At 42.1% G+C, this 22,225-nt stretch overlaps 1 protein-coding gene across 4 annotated transcripts in view; it reads left to right on the forward strand.

Moving 5' to 3' along the window:
• Positions 1–861: 861 nt before the first annotated feature.
• Positions 862–22,225, forward strand: part of CDC42BPB (CDC42 binding protein kinase beta) — a 144,384-nt gene continuing 123,020 nt past the window's right edge. For all 4 annotated transcript variants that reach the window (XM_054972907.1, XM_054972911.1, XM_054972912.1 and 1 more), the window contains exon 1: positions 862–2,074. In XM_054972907.1, coding sequence (XP_054828882.1) covers positions 1,897–2,074 — 178 coding nt within the window. In that variant the 5' untranslated portion in view covers positions 862–1,896. The remainder of the gene's footprint in view (positions 2,075–22,225) is intronic.

A 22,225-nucleotide genomic window follows, 5' to 3' on the forward strand; every position in this document is an offset into this window, starting at 1 on the left:
AGCTGCAAGGAACTCTGCTTCCTTGAAAGGGTTTGACTAGGGGCCAAACTACAAGTGATGCCTGACACTAGATGGACACTGGTCAGCTTCCCTCAAGTATTGATGGGAAATGTAGGCAGCTTGGCGGAATGTTGGACAAATGACAGTTGAAAAGTCCATTGGTCAGCAGTCAGAGAGCCAAGCTGCAAGACCAGGATGCCTGGTTGCTCCCGGGGGAAAATGGCTGCTTTGAAGGGCGAACTCTATGGAATTATGCCCCACTGAGGCCCCTCCCCAAACCCCACCCTCTCCAGGCTCCACCCCCCAAATCTCCAGGAAGTTCCCAACCTGGACCTGGCAACCGTACTGTTGGTCCATCAAGGTCAGTATCCCCTACTCTGACAGGCAGCTGCTCTCCAGGGTCCTCAGGCAGAGCTCATCCTCTTCACCTGCTGCCTGATTCTTTTTTAAACTGGAGATGCTGAGGATTACACCTGGGATGTTTTGTATGCAAAGCAAAGACTGCAGCTCCTCCACAGCCTCTCATTTTCTATTGCAACAGCTACAGTTTTAATAAGCAAGAGGCTTTGTCATCACATAGATAATAAACAATAATCTAACATCTTTAAGATAACACATCATTCTTATTAATTATTGTTAACTGATGTTAAAAAGGAAATAGTAACAATTTATATTAATAATAATTTTAAAAGATCTTGACAAATTCTGCTGCACAATCTATAGTTTAGTTTCTCTAACATATCTAACATAAACATGCTTTTTCACCACACAAGAACAATTCCTATCATCAGATAATAATTTCTATTAATAAGGTTTTTATTAGTATGGGAAACAAAATAACAATAGCACGAAAATTAAAGATAATATCAGAAACAAAATAATCATATTATGAAAATTAAAGATAATATAGGAGACAATAATAGCACGACAATTAAAGATTGCGATCACGATAATTTATGCAGTATAAATGGATTCCATTATTATTTGCGATTAGAAGCATTAAGACCCAACCATCAACCTTGTTTTTGTTTTCCTTCCTTTCTTGTTTTGCACAAATAGATAATTTTTTTAAAAAAAGAGATACACAATCATTTTGAATTATTTCCTCCCCTACCATCTCATAGCTAACTGATCTGGGAAAAGCTTCAGATGTGCTGCCGAGAATCCCAATGCGCTGCTTTGATAATAATTTTTAAAAGCATACTCTTATTTTATTTTGCATTCCCGGACCAAGGTGAGGCTGGAGGGAGGACGAGTCTGGAATCTGCGCCGAGGAAACGAAAGGCACGCTTTCTTTTTAATCCCACTTGCGCACGTGGCGAATCTGCCGAAGTGAATCGCAGGAACGGCGGCGTGCGGCTCCGGGCAACAACTACGGCAAGCGGCTAGCCCCAATCCCCTCCAGCCGCTCCTCAGACCGCTCACCGCTCCTTCCCTCTCCCCCTTCTGCTTTCCCATCCGATCCCAGCGGCCAGTGCGCGAGAGGGGGGCGGCGGTGGGAGCGACGCCGCCGCTGCCGGCCTTAGTGACGGTGGGCGTCGCTCTGAGGGGAGCGGCCGAAGGACTCCGCCGCCGCCGCCTCTTTCGGCCGCTTCCTCCTCAGCGGTTGCCCGGCGAAGCGAGCGGGGCGGGCCCGAGGGGAGGGACCGGCCCATGGACCAGCTCAGCCCCCGGGAGCCCGGCCGAGATGCGGGCGTAGCGGCCGAGCCGAGCCGCCGGGGCCCCGGGTCGCCGCCGCCACCCGCCGGAGGGCGCTGAGGGAGGAGGAGCGGCCAGGCGGATGCCGCTGCCCAGAGCCTGAGGCGGCGGCGCCTCCCTCCTTCCTTCCCTCGCCTTCCCTCTCCGGCTTCTCTCCCCGCGCGGCCTCCTCCTCCTCCCCGCGGCCCGGACGCCACCATGTCGGCCAAGGTGCGGCTGAAGAGGCTGGAGCAGCTGCTGCTGGACGGGCCGCGCCGCAGCGAGAGCGTCCTGAGCGTGGAGGCGCTCCTCGACCTCCTGGTCGGCCTTTACACCGAGTTCAGCCGCGACTCGCCGCTCCGAAGAGACAGGCTGGTCTCCGACTTCCTCGAATGGGGTGAGGAGGGGAGAGGAGAGGGGCTGGGCGGCCGTGGGGGGAGAGGGGCTGTGGGAAGGAGCGGGGGGCTGCTCAGGTGTGTCGCCGTGTTGGTCGGTAGTAGAGCAAGATTCGAGGCCAGCTGACCTTAGAAAATAGTGGCTGTGTGTGTGTGTGTCTGTGTAAGTGTAAAAAACTCCAGCCAAGGAGGAGGGGAAGGGGCTGCAGACCTGTCAAATAACATCATTTGAGGGTGGTGAGTGAGGGTGGGGGAGAAACAAGAAAGGGGAGGGAGAGATTTCTCAGGTGTGTCCTGAAAAGGCCCAGAGAGAATAGTTGAACGTCGGTAGCCGTGTTGGTCTGTAGTAGAGCAAGATTCGAGTCGAGTAGACCTTTAGAATAGTTGCTTTGTATGGGTGTCTATGTAAGTAACAGTGCAATCCTAAGTAGAGTTACTCCAGTCTAAGTCCATTGAAGTTAGCGGGCTTAGACTGGAGTAACTCTGTTTAGGATTACATTGTAAGTGTAAAAAGGGAGAGAGGAGGGGAAGAGGCTGCAGACATGTCAAATACCGTCAATTCAGGTGATGAGTGGGGGAGTAGAAACAAGAAAGGGGAGGGAGGGATTTCTCAGGTGTGTCCATGAAAAGAGACAGAGAGAACAGTGGCTTTATGTGTGTGCAAGTGTAAAACCTCAGTCAGGGAGGAGGGAAAGGGGCTGCAGATCTGTCAAATAACCTTTGGGGATGGAGGGAGAAGAGGCACAAACAAGAAAGAAGTTTTTACCTGTGTGTTTGAGAAGAGAGATAATATTTTTTTTAGCAGTGGGAAGGAGGGAAGGGGATGCACACCTGTCAAATAATGTTTGGGGATAGGGGGCAGGCAGAAACAAAGAGGAGGGAAGAGCTTTTCAGGTGTGTGTTTGGGAAAAGAGAGAACATTTTCCTTTGGGCTGGGGTTGGAGGATGAAGGGGTTGTATACTTGTCAAATAATAACATTTGAGAACAGAGAGAGGGAAGTAATATTGCAGAAGAGTTTGGGAGTGGGTGGGAAGAGCCACATGTTTGAGCCTGGGAGAAACTAAAATTTCATGTGGTGGGTGGGTTGCACAGCTTGATGAGCAGGGAGAGCTCCTCTCTGGGGGAACTAGTGTGTGTGTGGGGGGGGAGCCAGGTATGTAGTAATAGTTTAGTTTTCTTTTGAGCAGACAGCAAGGGTCTGTGTGATGGCCTGGTGAGAAATGAGGGAGGCATTAATGACTTGAGTAGGAAGACAGGCCCTGGAAGAGCAGCATAGCACCACTGGTTGTATGGGTGAGGATGTGGAGGAAGCATGCGGCCTATTGATTAGCATTCTATTAGGAGACTCCAGGAGCGGAGATAGCAATGGGGGTGGGGAGGGGAAGAAAGAGATTTAGTGATGATTAGCAAGTGTGGAGTGGATGGATGAAGGGAGAGCAGAGGTCTGGTTGGGTTTGGGAACAGGCAAGGGAACGTTTCCCGGTTATTAAAGATAACCTCCTTACTTTACAGATTTTAAAATGGGGGAGGTCCCTGATAGCTGAGGAAATGCAGTAGTTTTTTTTCAGCAGGCATTTTTGGGACTTGGAATGAAGTGGTAGGGTAGGAGAGATGGTGGGTGGAACCTTTTAGCAAACACTGTTTTAAGGGGGGCATCTTGAAGGTAAGGGCGCAGAAGGAGTGGGCAGTCCAGGAGTGGCTTTGTCACCCTGCATGACTTGTCATGAGGCAGGGAAGTGTTGATTGAAGGATTGGGTGGAGTAAGTATTGACTCACAAACAGAGGCAGTGTGGATATGACAGAGAAAATATGATACTGCTGCTTTATAAAAGATCAGAAGGAAATGCTGCTAGAGTTTGGAGGACTGGAATCATGTATCTGGGCTAGTGTAGATCTGGATTGAACCCAGGCAAGAACAAAAACTAACCAATAACTGGGGTCAAGTTAAATTAACAGAGTGTGAGTTTGTGTAAATGTTGTGTTGGAATGCCATTGGCTATTATACAGTAAGAGCTAAACCAAGCAGAAACAGGGAATATAGTACTGATCTGTAGTGAGCCGTGGTTTGTAGATGGAGCACAACGCTGTGGGGATGTGGTAGAACGGTGGTTGCAGGGTGGCACCCGGGGCAGTAATGGGCAACCTGGTCCATTCGTAACAGAATTACATGGTCTATTAGGAGAGGTTTAGGTTCAGAAATAGTTTCTTATTGGTTGTCTTGGTGATGGAGTTCCCCCTATGTATTTCAGTGCCTTTTTTTTAGGGAGTAGAATGCTTCTGATTTGCTGATTACACTAAGAATTGCTTTCCCAGTGTGGAGAGCAAGCAATAGCATTTTGACATGGGAAGAGGCTGTGGCTCTGTGGTAGAGCATCTGTTTGACATGCAGAAGATTCCAGGTTCAACTCCCAGCATCTCCAGTTAACATACCAGGTATTAGGTGATGTGAAAGATGTGAGACCCTGATGAGCCACTGTCAGTCTGAATATATAATACTGCCTTTGATGGACCAATGGTATGGTTCAGAATAGGTCAGATTTGTATGTTCATTTGAAGTAAGCTATTGTATCGAATGGTCTGGTCCTCTTGATTTCGTGATTCAGACCTGGGCATTAGAATAGCACTTGGTCTGAATTTCGCAGTTGTTGCAATAGTGGGTAATACTACCACAGCAAAACTGCTCCTCAGTTGGGAATTATCTTGCAGGGTTCCAAAAGGCACAATTCAGCCTCTTTGTAAAACCAAGCAGATGATACAGTATCTGGCTATCCAAATCCCCTGGTGATGCTGTAGAGGTACTGAGTCACAGTTTGACAGGTGTGGTCCAATGGCAGAAAGCAAATTGAAATTGAACTCAAGACAGAAGTGATGCTGATTGGAAAGTTGGAGATCTTGAAGGGCATTGTTCTTCCCACCTTTGATGGGGTTCAGTTGACCCTGGCTGACTCAGTTAAGAGCCAAGGCAACCTGGATTCAGCACTGCTGGAGAAGCAAGTAAACACAGCAGCAAAAAAGGCCTTCTCCCAACTCAGGCCAGCCTGGAAGATGGCTCCCTACTTTGACTAGGCCAATCTGTCCTCTTGGATTCATGCCACGGTAACATCTAGACTAGACTATTGTAAAGCACTCTACATAGAACCTAGGTGGAGCAGAATGCTGCAGCTTGCTTGCTTTCAGGAGCTAGGTAGGCATGGAAGTTACTCCCATTCTGCCATCACTCCACTGGCTACTCATTAGTTACCAGGCTTAATTCAAGGTTTTGACTATCATATGCAAAGCCACTCATGGCCTTGGTCCCTCATATCTGCAGAACCACCTCTTTCTCTGTGCTCTGACATAACAGCTTTGCTCATTTGAACAAGGCCTTCTGCTGATGGGCAAAATCACCGCCCTGCAGTTGGGCAAAATCAACAGCTGCATGTTCATACACTTTCTTTGTGGTGTCCACCACATTATGGAATGGCCTGCTTGAGAAGGAAAGCTTCTACTCTCCTGGCTTTCGACAAACTATGCAAAACTGAAATATTCAGGAGGGCTTTTAACTCAAGTAATAAGGCTGTGCTGTAAGAAATGGCTGAGAGAGATGCCCCAGGAAGGGATAAGGAGTATAGACTATTCTACTGGGTACTATCTGCTGATGTAGATAGGCTCCTACTGGGTAGTTTCTGTGTTGCTGAATATGTCATGTTTAACTACTTATGCTTTGTTTCACAAATGTTTCATGTCTACATTCAGATTTGTGCTTGTTTTCAGATTTCTGCAAGCCATACCCTATTGTATTTGCTCATTGAATGTCCTAGCTGTTTGATCATATTGTATTTTGGTTTGTGAATGTACTAGTTGTTGATTATATTGACTTGCAAAGTGTAATCTGCCTTGAGCCTCAATAAGGAAGGCCAACTATAATAAAATAATAAATGTTTTTTGTCCGTCCTGAATTTATTGCCTATCAACTTTGTTGGGTGCCTTTGAATTCTAGTATTACGGAGAGGGTTTTTCTGTCCACTTTTTCATCCCGTGCACAATGTTTTAAACCTCTGTCTGGTCATTCCTTCCCCCTCAATTGTCTTTTCTTTTAATTGAAAAAAGGCCCAGAGCCAGTATGTTTCCTACAAGGAAAGGCTAATCTCTCTCCTTAATCATCTTGGTTGTCCTTTTCTTAAGGTTCTGCATTATGTTGTTTGAAGTACACAATCGGAAATATACACGGTTTTCTAAATAAGGCTGTACCACAGATCTATATTGATCTGTCTATATTTCCCACTTTTTAGTCCCTTTTCTGATAATCTCTTTTACATAGTTTGCTTTTTTCACAGTTGCTACACAATATTTTCATCATGCTTTCTTTTGCAACCTCAGCATATCTCTCCCTCTCAGTCACTGCCAGTTCAGATCCCCTCAGCATATATTTCAAATTAGGATCTTTTGCAGTAGTGTGCATCATGTTATACATTCCTAGACTAAACTTGGAGGATCCTCTTTTCAGTCTGCTTTGATTTTAGTTTGGATTTGAGTCTTGGGACACCTTAGAGATCAACAAGATTTTCCGGGTATAAGCTTTCAAGCATCAAAGGAGGGAGCTCTGACTCTTGAAACTTTATACCCCATAAATCTGGTTGGTCTCCAATGTGCCACTGGACTCGAATCCTGCTGTTCTACTGCAGGCCAACATGGCTACCTACCTAAAATTATTTTAATTTGGTGTCCCCTGCAGACTTTGACACTACATTGTTCTCAAGAAATATTGTTCACCCTCAAAAAGTATAATTATCACAACTAAGTGGTTTCATCTGCCAACTATTCAACTAACCTGCCTTGAAGTAAGAATAATTCTGCATCAGGTGGGAGGGATCCTTCCCGTGATATGGCATTCGTTTGGGACTTGATGGCTGGTTTGTTGGGACTCAGTGAAGGAGATTAAAGAGACCACAGCTGGATCCTTTAGAATTGTTATCAGACATGCCACAGCCCGAAACCGGCAAGTGTGGTGGAAATTATAGCTAGTGTTTTTGTGTAAGTGTGCTTTCAGATTAGCTCTTTTGCTGATGGTGGTACCATATTCTAAATGTTCCATTTATTAATTGTACACTGCCTAGAATATAGAAGACTAGATGGATTAAGGAGACTATAAATGACATTTCAAGTGAAAAATATGGCACCAGAGTATCTGTGGCCTGATGCCAGTCCAAGCTTAGCTTCAAATGTTGGATTAATCCCACGACCTTTCATAGTGTGTTCCACCTGGAATGGGTGGAGAAGAGGAAAGGAGAAGCAGGCACTCAAGTTCCGCTCTTTCACTAGTACTTGGTGTTCAGTTTCTTTCAGATTTGTTGTTGTTAAAGATAGAGAGTGTGAAAGACCAAGTGTCAAAAGCAATACGGTGGCTCTGAAAACTCCTTCTGCTATTTTGTGACAACTTTACAGTATGGTATCAAACACACTGACAATAAAAGGCATGCAGCAATTTTAAATGTCTAACCTAGGGCACTAGCACTCATACGGTCAGTTTTTAAAAATTGCTTATTGAGAGAGAGGTGATTTTTAGTAATAAAAGTTGTATGAACATAATCAGTTAGTGTGAGGTTCTCAAAAGCTGGACAGCATGCATTTCTGTTCCTATAAAGTATATTTTGGTCCAAAGTAAAATATTTGATGGCTTACTTTGAAAGAGATTTACTGCTAAGGAAAACTAACTTTAATGAAGTAAGTCACGGGAAGGGGAAGTAACATTTAGGATTATCACGATGCGTATTTACTAAGTGGGCTGTGGCTCATGAAAGCTTATGGTACAGTAAGTTCATAAGTCTAAGGTGCCAGAAGACTGTTGCAATATGCATATTGTCGTTTTTTAATAAAATCTCTCTCCTTCTCTGTGTTGATTATAGTTTGGTTTCTTTGTAAGGAGATTTGTTTTTAAATAAAATCATAACTTCTGTAGGGAGGCTGCATGTGCATTTTGGAGGGAGAGTGGTGTCTCACTAATGCAAGTGCATGCTCTTAACACATAGTAATGCACTAAAATGCAAGAGCAGCTGGCTCTCCATTTCTGTAGGGACTATCGCTCTTTGTTATACATTAACCAGTTAAGAGGATTCACTTCCTGGAGTCATCTACTGACGTCAGTAATAAGATTGCCAACTGAATAATTAAATGCTCTCCCAACATCTGCTTTAGAAACCTGCCGCTCTGATGAGTTGTTTGAGGCTGATGTAGAGTATGCCTCCATTAAAGCAGGTGCTCTTGTGGTGATTGCACAAGCCTGTTGACACTTATCCAGTGCCATGGTAAAGCTGCATCAAGGTATAACTTGGGTACTCAGTCAGGTCATTTCCCCATATACGCTGAAAGAGGAAATTGGCAGGAGGGCAGCTGAGTGCTTTTGGGTTGTCCTCCAAGTGGAATAACCTCCATGTTATCCATGTGAATGTTTTAGAAAAAAATTATCGGTGGCCATTACCGTAATAAGTACTCATCACAGTTTTAAAAAGCATTAGCGAAAAAAGCCTGGTAACTTTGTGAAAAGAGAGCTAGCAATAATTTATGGATTAATAAATTATTCCATATATTGCCTGTCGCATCTCATAGCCACAGGGGAGGTATGTTAAATTCAGTATTACATTGATTAAAGTTAAATTTCCCTTCTCCTTGGCCATCCAAAGCCAGTTTGAATAAAATGGCCTCAATAGAGCCTATATTCGGTTGTAGAGTATTACGTTATAATGTTTTCTAGGTCACCCTACTAAAGCTGGCAGCCAAATCCTGTCATTGTGGGCAAAAAAAGAGAGATCCTTTTAAGCTTTATATTCATCAGTATCCTGAGGTTTGTTTTGATTTCAGGTCTTGGTATAAGAAAAGTTTTAAAGTTGATGTTTCATGTTGGTGAAAAGGGGTGCATGTATTTCTTGATCCTGTTGTCAGGTAACATTGCATTTAGGGCACAATCCTAAGCAGGTCTACTCAGAAGTAAATCCCATGTTATTGAATGGGGCTTACTCCCAGGAAAGCCTCCATAGGATTGCAGCCTTAGTGTCATCATTCTATCTTATCTACCTACACCTGTATATAATTTGTGTAATGCTTTCTGCAAATCTTCTGATGTGTAATTAACACTGCTCTGAATTGTTATGTTGGTCCAATGACTTGAATTCAACTGCAGTCGTGCAGTGACCCTGTCAACTCTTGCCTTGCATGGCAAATTATACTATCAGACTACGTTTTTTTTTTAAGGCATGTGTGTGACCATCTAGTGCTATAGGAGATGCTTAATTCCTATAAAAGGTTGTGTATTAAAATCAATCAGGTAAAAGGTCTGAAATGTACTTCTTCATGAGCAAGAACTTTTCTTTTGAGAGACTTGAGATATTTCTTTGACTTCTTCTCCTCTGAAGGTGTGAAGTCATTGAATATCCTGAACTGTATCAGCACACAACTTTACAGCTGCCACTGAAAGACTGTAACAGAACAATCCTTCTGCTCTTGAAGAAGTACAGTAGAGTCCAAGGGTAGTTCTCTGCCTAAGCACTAGTAGTGTACTAGTAGTGCCTCTGGAAGGTGTAGGCATGACCTATGCTTGGCCCTGGACCCATGCAAACACTATCTGGGTCTGAAGTGAGCACCTGAGGTGCTGGCAGTGCTGGTGGGGCTTGGTTCACTTCCACTGTTCAGGGCCAAGTACAACCCGTTTCTTCTCCCTCCCCCACCCACTTTTGTTTGTTGGCATGTCAGTGTTCACAGATGGATGTTGCGTTTTATTCTGACACTCAGGCCAAAAAGTTTGCCTACCCTGATACAGACATCCTGTCAATATGCCTTATGGTAGTGTTAATCTAGACTGTATTGCAATTAGCTAGCAGCTGAGCGTTAATTCATATGTATGCTGCATTATTTAGGTAATTTGTATAATGCCTTTTGGCCCCATCTGAATCGGTACGCACACTGTTTATTTCAGGTAAATAATGGCCTGGGGAAGGCAATGGCAAACCACCTCGTAACAAAAAGTCTGCCAAGAAAACGTCATGCTGCGACGTCCCTCATGGGTCAGTAATGACTCGGTGCTTGCACAGGGGACTACCTTTACCTTTAATGGCCTAATATAATCCGTTGTCATATCATCAGTGTGGCCGAGTACACCCATGGGTGCAACAGTACATGCCAGTGTGTTTCTTACTCACTTCTCAAAAGCACCTCCCCCCAAAAGCAAAGAGCCAATCCTGGCTTTCCTCTAGCTCATTGAGAGCTAAGGGTGGTTTATAGAGCCCCAGAGGCATCACCGTTGGCTCTGCAGGCAGCACCCCTTCAGAAATAGCTATCATCACAGGAAGACCCTTGTCTTGAAATGTCCTGTGTTTTGTGGTAGCTCCTTAATTGCAGTCATTTTGTGAGTGGTCTCATCTCCATTGACAGCCATTTTGTTTGGTGTCCACTATCCTATCCAAAATTCTAGGAGGCTCAATAAGATTGGGGATTGCTGTCCACTGGTTTGAGACCCGGATTCAGATCCTCACTTGCCATGAAACTCACTGAGTGACATTGGCCAGTCACTTTTTCCCAACCTAACCTGCCTTAGGGTAAGTTGTGAGAGTTAAATGGAGCAGAGGAAAGCCTTAAGTCATCCTGAGCTCCTTTGAGAAGAGCAGGATAAAAATACAAGAAATAATTATCTATCAGGACCAGTCTTGCTATGAAGCACTCATTTTGGTCAGGGGATTCTAATGGGGGAATCATTTTCTTGCCTCATCTTTATTGAGTGCTTTTATAAAATGAACTTCAGTTCAAAAAGGTGTGGGGGATCAGCTATCAAAGTGTCTTAAGGCTATTTTCTAAATGTCCAGAAGAAGTGAGCTATGACTCATGAAAGCTCATATCCTGCCACAAATTTTGTTAGTCTTATAGGTAGACAAGGGTACTAAACAGAAAAAGCCTGAAATGAGAGTTTCGTGTTTCATCCACAAATCGCGAATCATGAAACTTCATGAAATTGATACATTTGCCGAAACGATTTGTTAGTTTTGTAATTCGTCAGATCCTGGGGCGTTTCAACAGCCCCCTTCATACCCGGAGATAAAGAGAACTACCTGGGATAAAGGGGAATAAAGCAGTGCTTAAGCTCAGGAATTTGATTCAGTGGTGGTGAGATTCTGTAAGTGCCAGTTAAAAGGAATGAGGTTGCCTTATCTTCCCTTGTGAATGAACTGAAGTTTGGAAACTGAGAAAGTATCATACCAGCAGATTTTAAGAGAAAGTGATCTGTACACCTATGGTGCTGCAGATTCCAGCATCACTACTAAGCGCCTTACCTGGCTGGCACAGAAAATCCAAATGCAGCTTAAGCATAACTATTACAGATTCTGGGTGGTGGAGGGTGCCTTTAAGTCATAGCTGACTTATGGCAACCCCTGGAGGGGTTTTCATTACAAGAGAGTAACAGAGATGGTTTGCCATTGCCTGCCTTTGTTGGAGGTCTTCCATCCAACTACTAACCAAGGCGGACCCTGCTTAGCTTCTGAGATCTGACGAGATCAAGCTCAAGCTCACCTGGGCTATCCAAGTCAGGGCATAGATTCTGGGTAGCTTCCTTAATATTAAATACAGTTGTCACAAAACAGAAAATTAAAACCTCACAAATGTTCTTTTGTGATGGGGAAACGATATTAACAGATTCCTTCCTTAGGTAGTCAGTTGAGATCAGCAGTGCAAGTTTTGATTTTAATCGGTGCTTCAAATTCTTTCATACCTGGCTTATGGAATTGCAGTTGGTCAATAAACTTTCCAGCGGTAGCAAAGCAAATAGAAACATGATTGTGAAGTTGATACGTGTGTTAACGAATGCTTTCCTGGCAAGCCATGTATCATAAACAACTGTAGTTAACCGATAATGACTTCTGCATGCCTTGAAGCCTAAGTAAGGGCCAATATATGGACATCTTTTATTTCTATAGATGAAGCAATGTCCCTTCCATCCTGCTTATCATCCTATTGCCTAGTCTTATAATTTGCTATTCATCTATGATGATTAGCTCTTGTCCTCAGGTGAGCACTCTAATGATAGAAGACTATCTTGCTTGCTTCATTCATGACAGGCATTGGGAATTAGTGGCAAAGCTGTCCTTGCTGTATAAAGAAACACAGCTATACAACCTATCATGTCATTTTAGAAGTCAAACGACGATGCACAGGTTAAAAATCTTGTAGTGCACCATCCTAGTTTAAAATTATTAGATTTGTGTCATGCAGGTGAACATGTACAGATCTAAGTAACATAGGATTGTATGTACTTTCATAATCAGGCTGGATTTATTTAAATCATGGGTTAATTAACAAGAAACAGGACCAATTTAAATCAAGCTTCCAGATTTCTATCCATTTCCCAAACAAGGATACATAGCAGTTATTTGCTATAATCTGTTAGCAACTAATTCAAATTTTATTGCTACCCTGATATATAATCCAAAAGTTCTGTTCATGCAGCCCATCCATACCTTTTGTATCACATAACTGATATTTATTTATTTACTTCATTTATACTCCAACTTTCTCCCCAGCAGGGACCCAGAACGGCTTACTTTGTTCTTTTCTCTATTTTAGCTTCCCAACAACCTGTGAGTTAGGCTAGGCTGAGTGTGTGTGACTGGCTCAGGATCACCCAGCAAGCTTCCATGGTCGAGTAGGGGTTGAACTTGGGTCTCCCAGATCCTAGTTCAACTCTCTAACCTCTACATAGCACTGGCCTGTAAGAGCCATTGTAAAACTAAAAATTGAATCAATCAAATAAATATGATGGTTGTTGTGGATTTTCTGGGCTGTATAGCCGTGGTCTTGGCATTGTAGTTCCTGATTTTTTGCCAGCATCTGTGTCTGGCATCTTCAGAGGTGTAGCACAGTGTCACTGTGACACTGAGAGATCTCTGTCTTGGTGCTACACCTCTGAAGATGCCAGTCACAGCTGCTGGTGAAACGTCAGGAACTACAATGCCAAGACCACGGCTATACAGCCCGGAAAATCCACAGCAACCATTGTTCTCTGGCCGTGAAAGCCTTCGACAATATAAATAAATAAATAGTTTTCTATATGCACATAGGGGCCCTAAGCAAGGTCACTTAATTTAAAGCTATGATCGCAGAACTTGCCAGAAAGAAGGGTTCCTCTGTGACAAGGCGAGTAAGTGTCCATGCTCCTTGGCTGATGTGTACTCTAAACAGCTAAAATTTGTGTCCTACTGGTAATGCTTGACCTCAACATTCATATATTTTCCTCCTAGTGTTTTGTTGTACATAGAAAAAAAGCAGGCTTATTTTGTGTATCAGTCATGGGTTTTGTTTTAAGAGTATGTTTGTGTTGCATTCAGATATTATTTTAAGCCAGGTTATTTTAAACTGACAGTTAATAAAATTATTTTTTTAAAATTGATTTTTAATATATTCATCCCCTTATAATTTATTTTTTTGAGATGTAGTTTACATTTCTCTTGTTTTTGTTAGAAGTTTGTTCTTTTCCTGGTTTTTCACTGTTTCTTCTGTTTTGTAATTATGCTCTTCCCGCTCCGTTTGTCTATCAGATCTGCATCCTTTTAGCCATTTCCCTTCATTGTATTCTGTATCTTCACTCCAGTGCTTTGTGCAGTGTCTCTTTTGCATCTCACCCTCAAACCTTTCTTTGTGTATAAAACAGAACCCAAAAGCATGAGACTTCAGGCATTTAGTAGATCTACTCCTGATTGTGAAGAGCTTTTATGCTAATTAGAGGCAAAGCAGGACACATGAGTGACAGTCAAAATTGGAGATACAGTAATGAAAGGAGATTTGTAAGTGACCAGAGTTTATACCGTAATAGTTTGAAGTTTTCTTTATATTCTATAAACCCTTCTTTCTCACATATTCCTTTCTACAAACTTGTACATGCCTGACAGTCAATTTTTAATAATTGTTTATTTAAAACATTTCTGTGCTGCCTTTCCATCTAAATAGGGTCCCCAAGATGGCAACATCAAGGCATTAAAAACATTTAAAACAATGTTAAAATGCATATCTATTTAACCATATAGTAGAGGTACATAAACATACAAAAGACATGCATAAATAGTTACATGAAAGAACAATATTACTATACAATTTAACAACCACTAGTGATTCAATAAAATTGAATATCATATCGATACAATACCGATACAAGAGCAACCTTGATTCTTGATGTTGATATCTCACCCAGATTTGCATATGGTGCAATCTTATCTTGGACTTTTATCATTTCAGTACTGAATAAACAGATCATTTCTCCACTCATTTTCCAGTAACGTTCTTTGTACCTGATGTGGGCTCTCTGGGAAAATATTAATCAGAAAAATTTCCAATGCCATATACAAAGTGTGATCTGATTTAGCATATTTATTTGTACATATTTAGTAAGCAGAACTTTAAAATTTTATGACTGAATATAGCAATAAATATTTGAACTGAAATATTTATTTATTTAAAATATTTATATGCCCACTTTCCTTCTGAGCATTTCAGGACTCATGGTGGGTTCTGATTTGGAAAAAAAAAAAGTATGGTTAAATGGTCAAACAAATTCAAATTCATAATATGGATTACAGCTGGTGATTATAGCTAATAATTTTAACTTTGGCTGTGCCAGTCGAATGAAAACCAATCAGGTGAATTCATAACTTGATTTTTACTTGAGTCACTATGTATATGAAGGAGGAGATGAAGCTGCTGTGGCAGAGGCAGCAGTCAATTTTTTTGACGGGAAGTAGATCAGCGCAAACAGGAAGTGATATCATCCTTTATTTGCAAGCTAACATCAGTACTCTCAGGCTAGGTGGATGTATAAGGACCCTTCCCTGCTGCTTCAGGGGCAATCAGTAATGGTGTATTGGTGATGGCTTAGGTGCTTAGTATGTTTTGGTCCAAAGCTATATATATGCTTACTCCAATGGAGTGACTGTAGGATGGGAGTGATGTTCCTGCTAATAGTTGAGCCGCAACATTTTGCACCAGCTGGAGCCTCCTAGTTAACTTAGATGGGACACCAATGTATAGTGCATTACAATAGTCAAGTTTTGATGTTACCATAGCATGGATGCAAGTGGCCAGGTTGGCCGTGTCGAGGTAAGAAGCCATCTTCCAGGCTACAGTGAGATTGTAGTAAGCATCTGAACAGGGTCTCTTGCAGGTGCTGGCCTGCATACGGACAAAATCAACAGCAGCCCACACATGGGCTTTCTCTGTGGTGGCCCCTACCCTATGGAACGGTCTGCCTGAGGAGGCCAGGAGAACCCCCACTCTCCTGGCTTTCCAGAAACTGTGCAAAACTGAATTATTCCAAAAGGTTTTACACAGATCAGAGGGAAGTATTATAGTAGGGGTGGCCAAACTTGCTTAATGTAAGATTGCCACATAGAATACACGACATGATGCATTGAAGTGACTTCAGATGAGGAGGTGGCTTTGGAGGAGTGTCCTGAAAGTGACATCACAGGAAGGGGTGGGGTTTTGGTGCAGTATGCTGGAAGTGACATCAGAAGGGGTGGAGCTTGGGAAGAGCCATCACCTGACCTTTGACTTGGAAGTGACATCACAAAAGTAACATCACATCCTTGCTAGGCTTCACCCCCAAAGTCCCCAGATATTTTCTAAGTTATGTGAAGTAACTTCAATGCATCATGTCTTGCGGCTCTCAAACATCTGAAGGAAGGAAGGAAGGAAAAGAGAGAGAAAGACATAGAAGGAAAGGAGGAAAGGAAGGGAGGGAAATAAACTAGTCTAAAATAAAATATATGGCCACAACGATACTCAGAGACCTCTGGGAGCCACACAATATGTCTAGAAGAGCCACATGTGGCTCCCGAGCCACAGTTTGGCCACCCCTGTATTATAGGGAGGGGACTCAAATGCTTCGCTAATGAGTTAGGGACCATAGACTTCACCACTACATTGCCTTGCATATTATCTGTTGCTTGAATATGTACTCTTATACTACCTGTACTTCATGTTTATCTAATGTCAGTCCTAGAATTGATTATGTTCTGTTTCAGCAATTTTTCAACTCTATATTGGATGCTTGCTAATGCTATGTCTTTGTAAAACCCTATGACATTGTTGTGGAAATGTCCTTAACACTGTATGGAAATGTCCTTGATACTGATTGTACTAATCTCACGCTATGTAATCCGCCTTGAGTCTCAGTGAGACTCATGACTATAAATGACATAAATAAATAACCTTTTGATATGTGTGTATTTACAGCTTGAAGCCATGTGTTATCGAGGTGTTGATGAATCACTGTTGTATGTCTTTATGATGCTTTTTAGTAGATATATATTGGCTCTTTAAACATCATTGCTATATCATGTCAAAAGGTACTTAAAGGTTTTTTGTCAATCTTTTTTGTAGTAAAGTTCTTTTCTTTATAAAGTGAGTGAGATTGATTCCCAGTCTTTCAGAGAGTTAGTACAATTCTTCATGCTTCTAAAATATCTGATTCATTGTGAAATATTGAATCAGTAGCTGTTACCGGTGATGGATAGCTGCTTGGCATCCTGTTTGACCAGTCGTGTCTGGGCTAGTCAAATAATGGCTCACATAGGAACAAAAATCTGTATTTCAAGGATGCAGTTCTTTATTATAGGTATATCATTGACATCTTTTTGATATGCTAGCTCTTTTTTGTGTGTGTCTGTGTCCTGCGGTTCACATTTTCCTTGCCACAGACTTGCGAGGGGTTTTTTAATTTCCACTTTTTGCCATCCCCTCTTCTGTAAATAGAGAGAATTAGGGCTGTGCATGGGTGGGGATATTCGGTATTCCCACTTAGGGTAAACCGATTCGGAATACCCCCAAATCTGAAGCGGAAAGCCGCTTTGGATTCAGGGTTTGGGAATCGCTTTGGTATGCTCCGTAAAGATTCGGAACATACTGAAGCGAGGGGGGGACTCCCCACCCCCACCCTCCTTGGAGCAACCCTTCTACCCCCACCCCCCTGGGGAGACCCCTCCACCCCCCACCCAACCCTGGGGAGACCCCTCCAACCCCCACCGACTTACCTGGCGGTGGGAGGGTCATCAGATGGGCAGCAGGCTGCCGCCGTGGTGGTGGCGGCACAAGGCAGCGCAGCCTGGAGCCAGCCAGCTCTTCTGCCGCTGCCGTGCCCCCGCCCAAGTCTGCGTGGTGGTGGGGAAGGCTGGAGCCACCTCCTCCGGCTTTTCCTGCCCGTCAAATGGCTGTGGCGTGCTGGTGGCTGGCAGCCATTTGAGGGGCAGGAAGGGCTTTCTCCGCCTCCTTCAACCCTTCCTGTCCCTCAAATGGCCGCCAGCCACCAGCACTTGGCGGCCATTTGAGGGGCAGGAAGAGCCGGAGGAGGCAGCTCCGGCCTACCACACCACACCGCAGGCTCGGGCGGCAGTGCGGTGGCGGCAGAGGAGTCGGCCCGGAGACACTGCAAGGTAGGTGGGGGGAGGTGGGGGATTGATGTTTAAAGGGCCCCGCCGCTGCTTGCAAGCAGCGGCAGGGCCCTTCAAACAAGCCTCGAAGCTTTCAGAAGCATTTCCGAATGCTTTGGAAAGCTTTGCTTTGGTATTCCGAAGCGGGATCAGCATGCTGGCCCCGCTTCGGGAATACTGATGCTTTCCGAATTGGGTCCACTTCGGGTATCTTTACCCGAAGCGAAACCCGAATAGCACAGCCCTAGAGAGAATACTGGACTGCCTCTTGGACGTGGGCAAGAATTGTTACTATATATGAGTTACTTTGAATGACTGAAATGTACTATGTAAATGCTTATTCTAGTTTACTTCTACTAGTGTGAACTATTGACAAATGATGTCTAGCTTGCATGAACTGATTATTGTGACTGGCTTGGATTCACACTAATGTTTCTGCGGATGCAAGGATTTTTGCTCACAGAGCTCTGGTTTCCTCCTGCAGCCTGAAATGCTCCCTTCTTCCTGTTTTTGGTTCCCTCTCCCAGAAGAACAGGATTTTGTGGATCATTTCAGGCTGCAGTGGCAGGGTAGAGGTGCAAGGATTTTTGCTTATGGAACTGTTAGTCTGGATCCAACCCATTAGCTCTGAATCCTTTTGATATTTTTTTAAAAAAATCTTATTGTCAAATCCTTTTGTTAGAATAATCAGTAAACATAATGTTTCTTAATTTGCATACTTGGCTGTTAAGAATTAAAAATGTGTTCCGTATAATCCATTATTGTAGTATTTGACTAGCTTTCCTATTCTTGTTGTCAGTCTGTTATAGTTCATTTTAATAATCTATGATCCAATTGCTATTTGAGATAGTCTCATTATTCCCTTCCCAACTATGGAATTTTTTTTGGATAATGCTGGAAACATTTCAGTGAATAAGTGACTCCATAAACTGTAAACAATCCCACCATGTTAAATAAGAAAGTAACATTTTATTTTAATAGCAATGCAATATCCCACAGTGATCATTAGAGCAGCATAGAGAATTTCAGTCCCTGTGCATGCAGTACATGTGCTCATCCTTTTGTTGAAAATGTCATGTTTTAGATAATCATTCAATCAATCAATAAATACTATCAGTCATTGTCACCAGATACTTAGATATGCTTGTGGATATCTTTAAGTTAAATCTGAGGAGGCAATAGTGGCCCTGTTCATACACTGCATGGTTTAGAATCTGGACCCAGTGAGTTGGACATCTTTCTACCACACTAGAACTAGTTATGAGCCTGTATGTGCTGACCGTGGTGTAGGAGTAGAGATTGGTGGAAAAGTGAAGTAGAGTCACTCTACTTCCATACTGCTTCCATAGAATCTGATGTCCAAACTGCTGTTATTGGATGTGGCTGAGACACTCACTACAGCCAGTTTAGTGTAGTGGTTAGACGAGGATCTGAGACACCCAGGTTCAAACCCCCATACTGCCATGGAAACGTGCTGGGTGACCTGGGGCCAGTCACACACACTCAACCTACCTACCTTATAGGGTTGTTGTGAGAATAAAAAGGAAGAGAACGTAATTATGTAGGCTGCTTTGAGTTCCCTTTGGGGTGAAAGGCAAGGTATAAATGAAGTACATAAATGAATTCCGTGAACAAAATGTACCAAACTAATTTCAAGCTTCTAACTTCCACATCCTAGAGAAATCTGATAATCTTCTAATAGGCACCAGTTAAGACGCAAAAGCACTTTACTGAGCATGGAATTAGTGCACAGTATCTTCAATGTAGTCTGTAAGAGGGAGAAAATTCGTATACCAATGTAGACAGGAAGAGAATATGGGAAATTAGCGCCAGCAAGTTAGCACAATTTACATCTTAAACTAATGGCCTGATAAAGTATCTCAGAATATCAAGCCACACATCAAGCACACTCCAAAACAAACACTATAGTGTAAAGCATCTGTTAAAAGCATGTGGCCAAAACCTTCTGTGTTTAGTTTACAGGGAAAAGGTTACATTAAATATCATTTAAAACATGATGTAAAATTCTTCATTATGGAAGCTTAGTGTTAACTTGCACTCTTTAAAAAATAACGTTCTGCTCTATATTAGAAAAAGGGATCTGTGGATAATCTTGGATTGTTACTGAATTGCTCTCTATTTCAGCCATGCTATCCGAGGAGAATTACTTTTATATACAGCCTACAATTTAAAAAAAATATTAAAATGAGTAAGTCACAAAATATGAATAAACAGAAATAAAAGATTATCCTTCCCTTATATTATATAATTGGTTTGAAAAAGAGCATATACTTGCATGCCTTATATCTGTGGTGTCAGTTTGTACAAAGAGATTACTGTAAGGAAGCATATTTCTTCAAAATTGTACTGTTAAGTAGCATTTTAGTATATTTGAGGGGTACTCATGCTGTAGGTTGTTAAAAGACTGGCAGTGTAAATAATGGAGTTTGCTTCATTTTTGGTCGTATATTGGTTCAATTTGTAAAAATAGCAATGTTTTCCTGCTGCCCCAAAGCCCTGAAGTATAGACTTAACAATATAATGTATCTAAGCCTCATTATTAGACCAGCTAGATCAGTTTGAGATTTTCCCATATTCTTGCTGACTTGCTGACAGATACTGACTTTCAAAGACTTTTTCATACTGCTTAATTATGAATTTTGTGTATTGAAACGTGCATGTTGGCTTGTTCCTTGGAGACTAATTTAAATGTGATGCTGGGCAAGGAAGAAACTTGTGTGCCCGGTGTTCCATATGGCTTTGTGTTTAAAGCAGGCCTTCAGCCATTTACGGGGGCAGTGATAGCTTGCTAGCATGGCACCTGCTCTGGAAGCTGGCGTAGTAACCCTGCCTGCAGTAGATCTGGCAGCCCAGTTCTCAATGAGGTGCTGGATGTTTGGAATGCTACATCAGCTTTGTTTTCCTTGCATATCTGGTGCTGTTTTCAAGTCTGATAAGCTGTCTTTCATGCATGCACAGGAGTGAAGGAATGGCTTTTTCCTCCTGGGTAACATGTTATTGCGTGTTTACCACTGATGATCTTATTTGACATACAGGCTAGTGTAAGTATCAGCACACTGAACCAGTGCCCACTTCTGTTGGCAAACATGAGGAAAAAGCCAAGAAATCTAATTCCAGGTTTGCTGAAGTTAATGTAATCGTTTCTTTAGGCCATATGTGGGATGGTTGCAGTATAGTCAGTCGTGCTGGAACTTGTAGGAGTTGCTATGCTCTCTTCCCTGTTTTTCTTCCTCATGTTTGCTTGTAGCAAGGACATAAAGCAAAAAGACCAGGACAGTTATTTATTCCCATTAGCTATTCAATTATCAGTTGAATATAGCGGTTCATTCTCACAGCATTTTTTTTTTTTGAAAAATTTTTATTGGGTTAGAATTCATTATTTTTTACATTACATTCAATTTTCCCCAAATTTTTCATTCCTAACCCCCCTCCCTTTCCCCCCTGTTTTGTTGACTTCCAACAGCTTTCCCACCCTTTGTCCCTTTTCCCTTCTGTTACATTCCTCTATCTAAAACAAATATATATTCTCTATTATATTAAGCAGTAAATCCTTAACTACTTTTCTTCTTATATACCCAAACTGTAAGTTTTTGTTTCCATCTTAGATAAACAATTTTATCCCATTTTCTAGTTTTAAATATTTCTATATATCATAAACCATAAAAATCTTACATTTAAATCAAACAATTTGATTTATTCTCTATATATTCCTCATTCTATCTTTTTATGGTATTTCTATACAGCACATCACATAGTCAATCAATTTGACTCTTCTATACATTCAGTTTGGTATATATAAGTCTTATCAAAGAAAGAAAATATTGTTAGTTATTCAATCCTTATATTTAAACCTCATCATTAATTATTTTCTGTCATTATTCTATCTATTCACCCATATATATCTCTTTATATATCAACCTGTTAACTGCTTATTGCTCCACATTTATCACCTCCTCCCTCGGTAAAGTCGCCCCCCTCCATTACATTTTTATTTTACTTCAGTAGTTCTCAAACTGCCACAGTTTTCCTCCCACCTCCCATTTCTTCTCCAGATATTGTTTCAGCTTCTCCCAGTCTGTGTTAAACTGCCCTGAGTCCAGATTTCTCAGTTTTCTTGTCATCTTGTCCATTTCTGCCATATACAGCAATTTGTAAATCCAATCTTCGATAGTTGGCACTTCTTGTACTTTCCATTTTTGCGCATACAAAAGTCTGGCTGCTGCTGTCATATAGAATATCAACGTCCTATGATGGGCTGGAATTCCCTCCATTCCCAAGTTTAGTAGCAGGAGTTCTGGGTTCTTATTTATTTGAAATTGTAAAATTTCACTCATTTATCTTATTATTTCCCCCCAGTACTGCCTAGCTACATCACACGACCACCACATATGATAGAGGGAGCCCTCATGCTTCCTACATTTCCAGCATTTATTGGAAGTGTTCAAGTTCCCTAGCGCAATCTTCTTTGGTGTCATGTACCAACGATAGATCATTTTGTAGATATTCTCTTTAATATTTGTACATGTCGTTGTCTTCATTGTAGTTTTCCACAAGTATTCCCATGCCTCCATTGTTATCTCTTTGTTAAAATTTATAGCCCATTTCACCATTCTCACAGCATTTTGATGTTAACAATATAAGAATTCTTTTATAAAATATGCGCAAGAGTGGATCTCTTCCTGTGTCTCATGTGC

This window comes from Eublepharis macularius, chromosome 2 (genome assembly GCF_028583425.1).
Source record: "Eublepharis macularius isolate TG4126 chromosome 2, MPM_Emac_v1.0, whole genome shotgun sequence".
Lineage (NCBI taxonomy): Eukaryota > Metazoa > Chordata > Lepidosauria > Squamata > Eublepharidae > Eublepharis > Eublepharis macularius.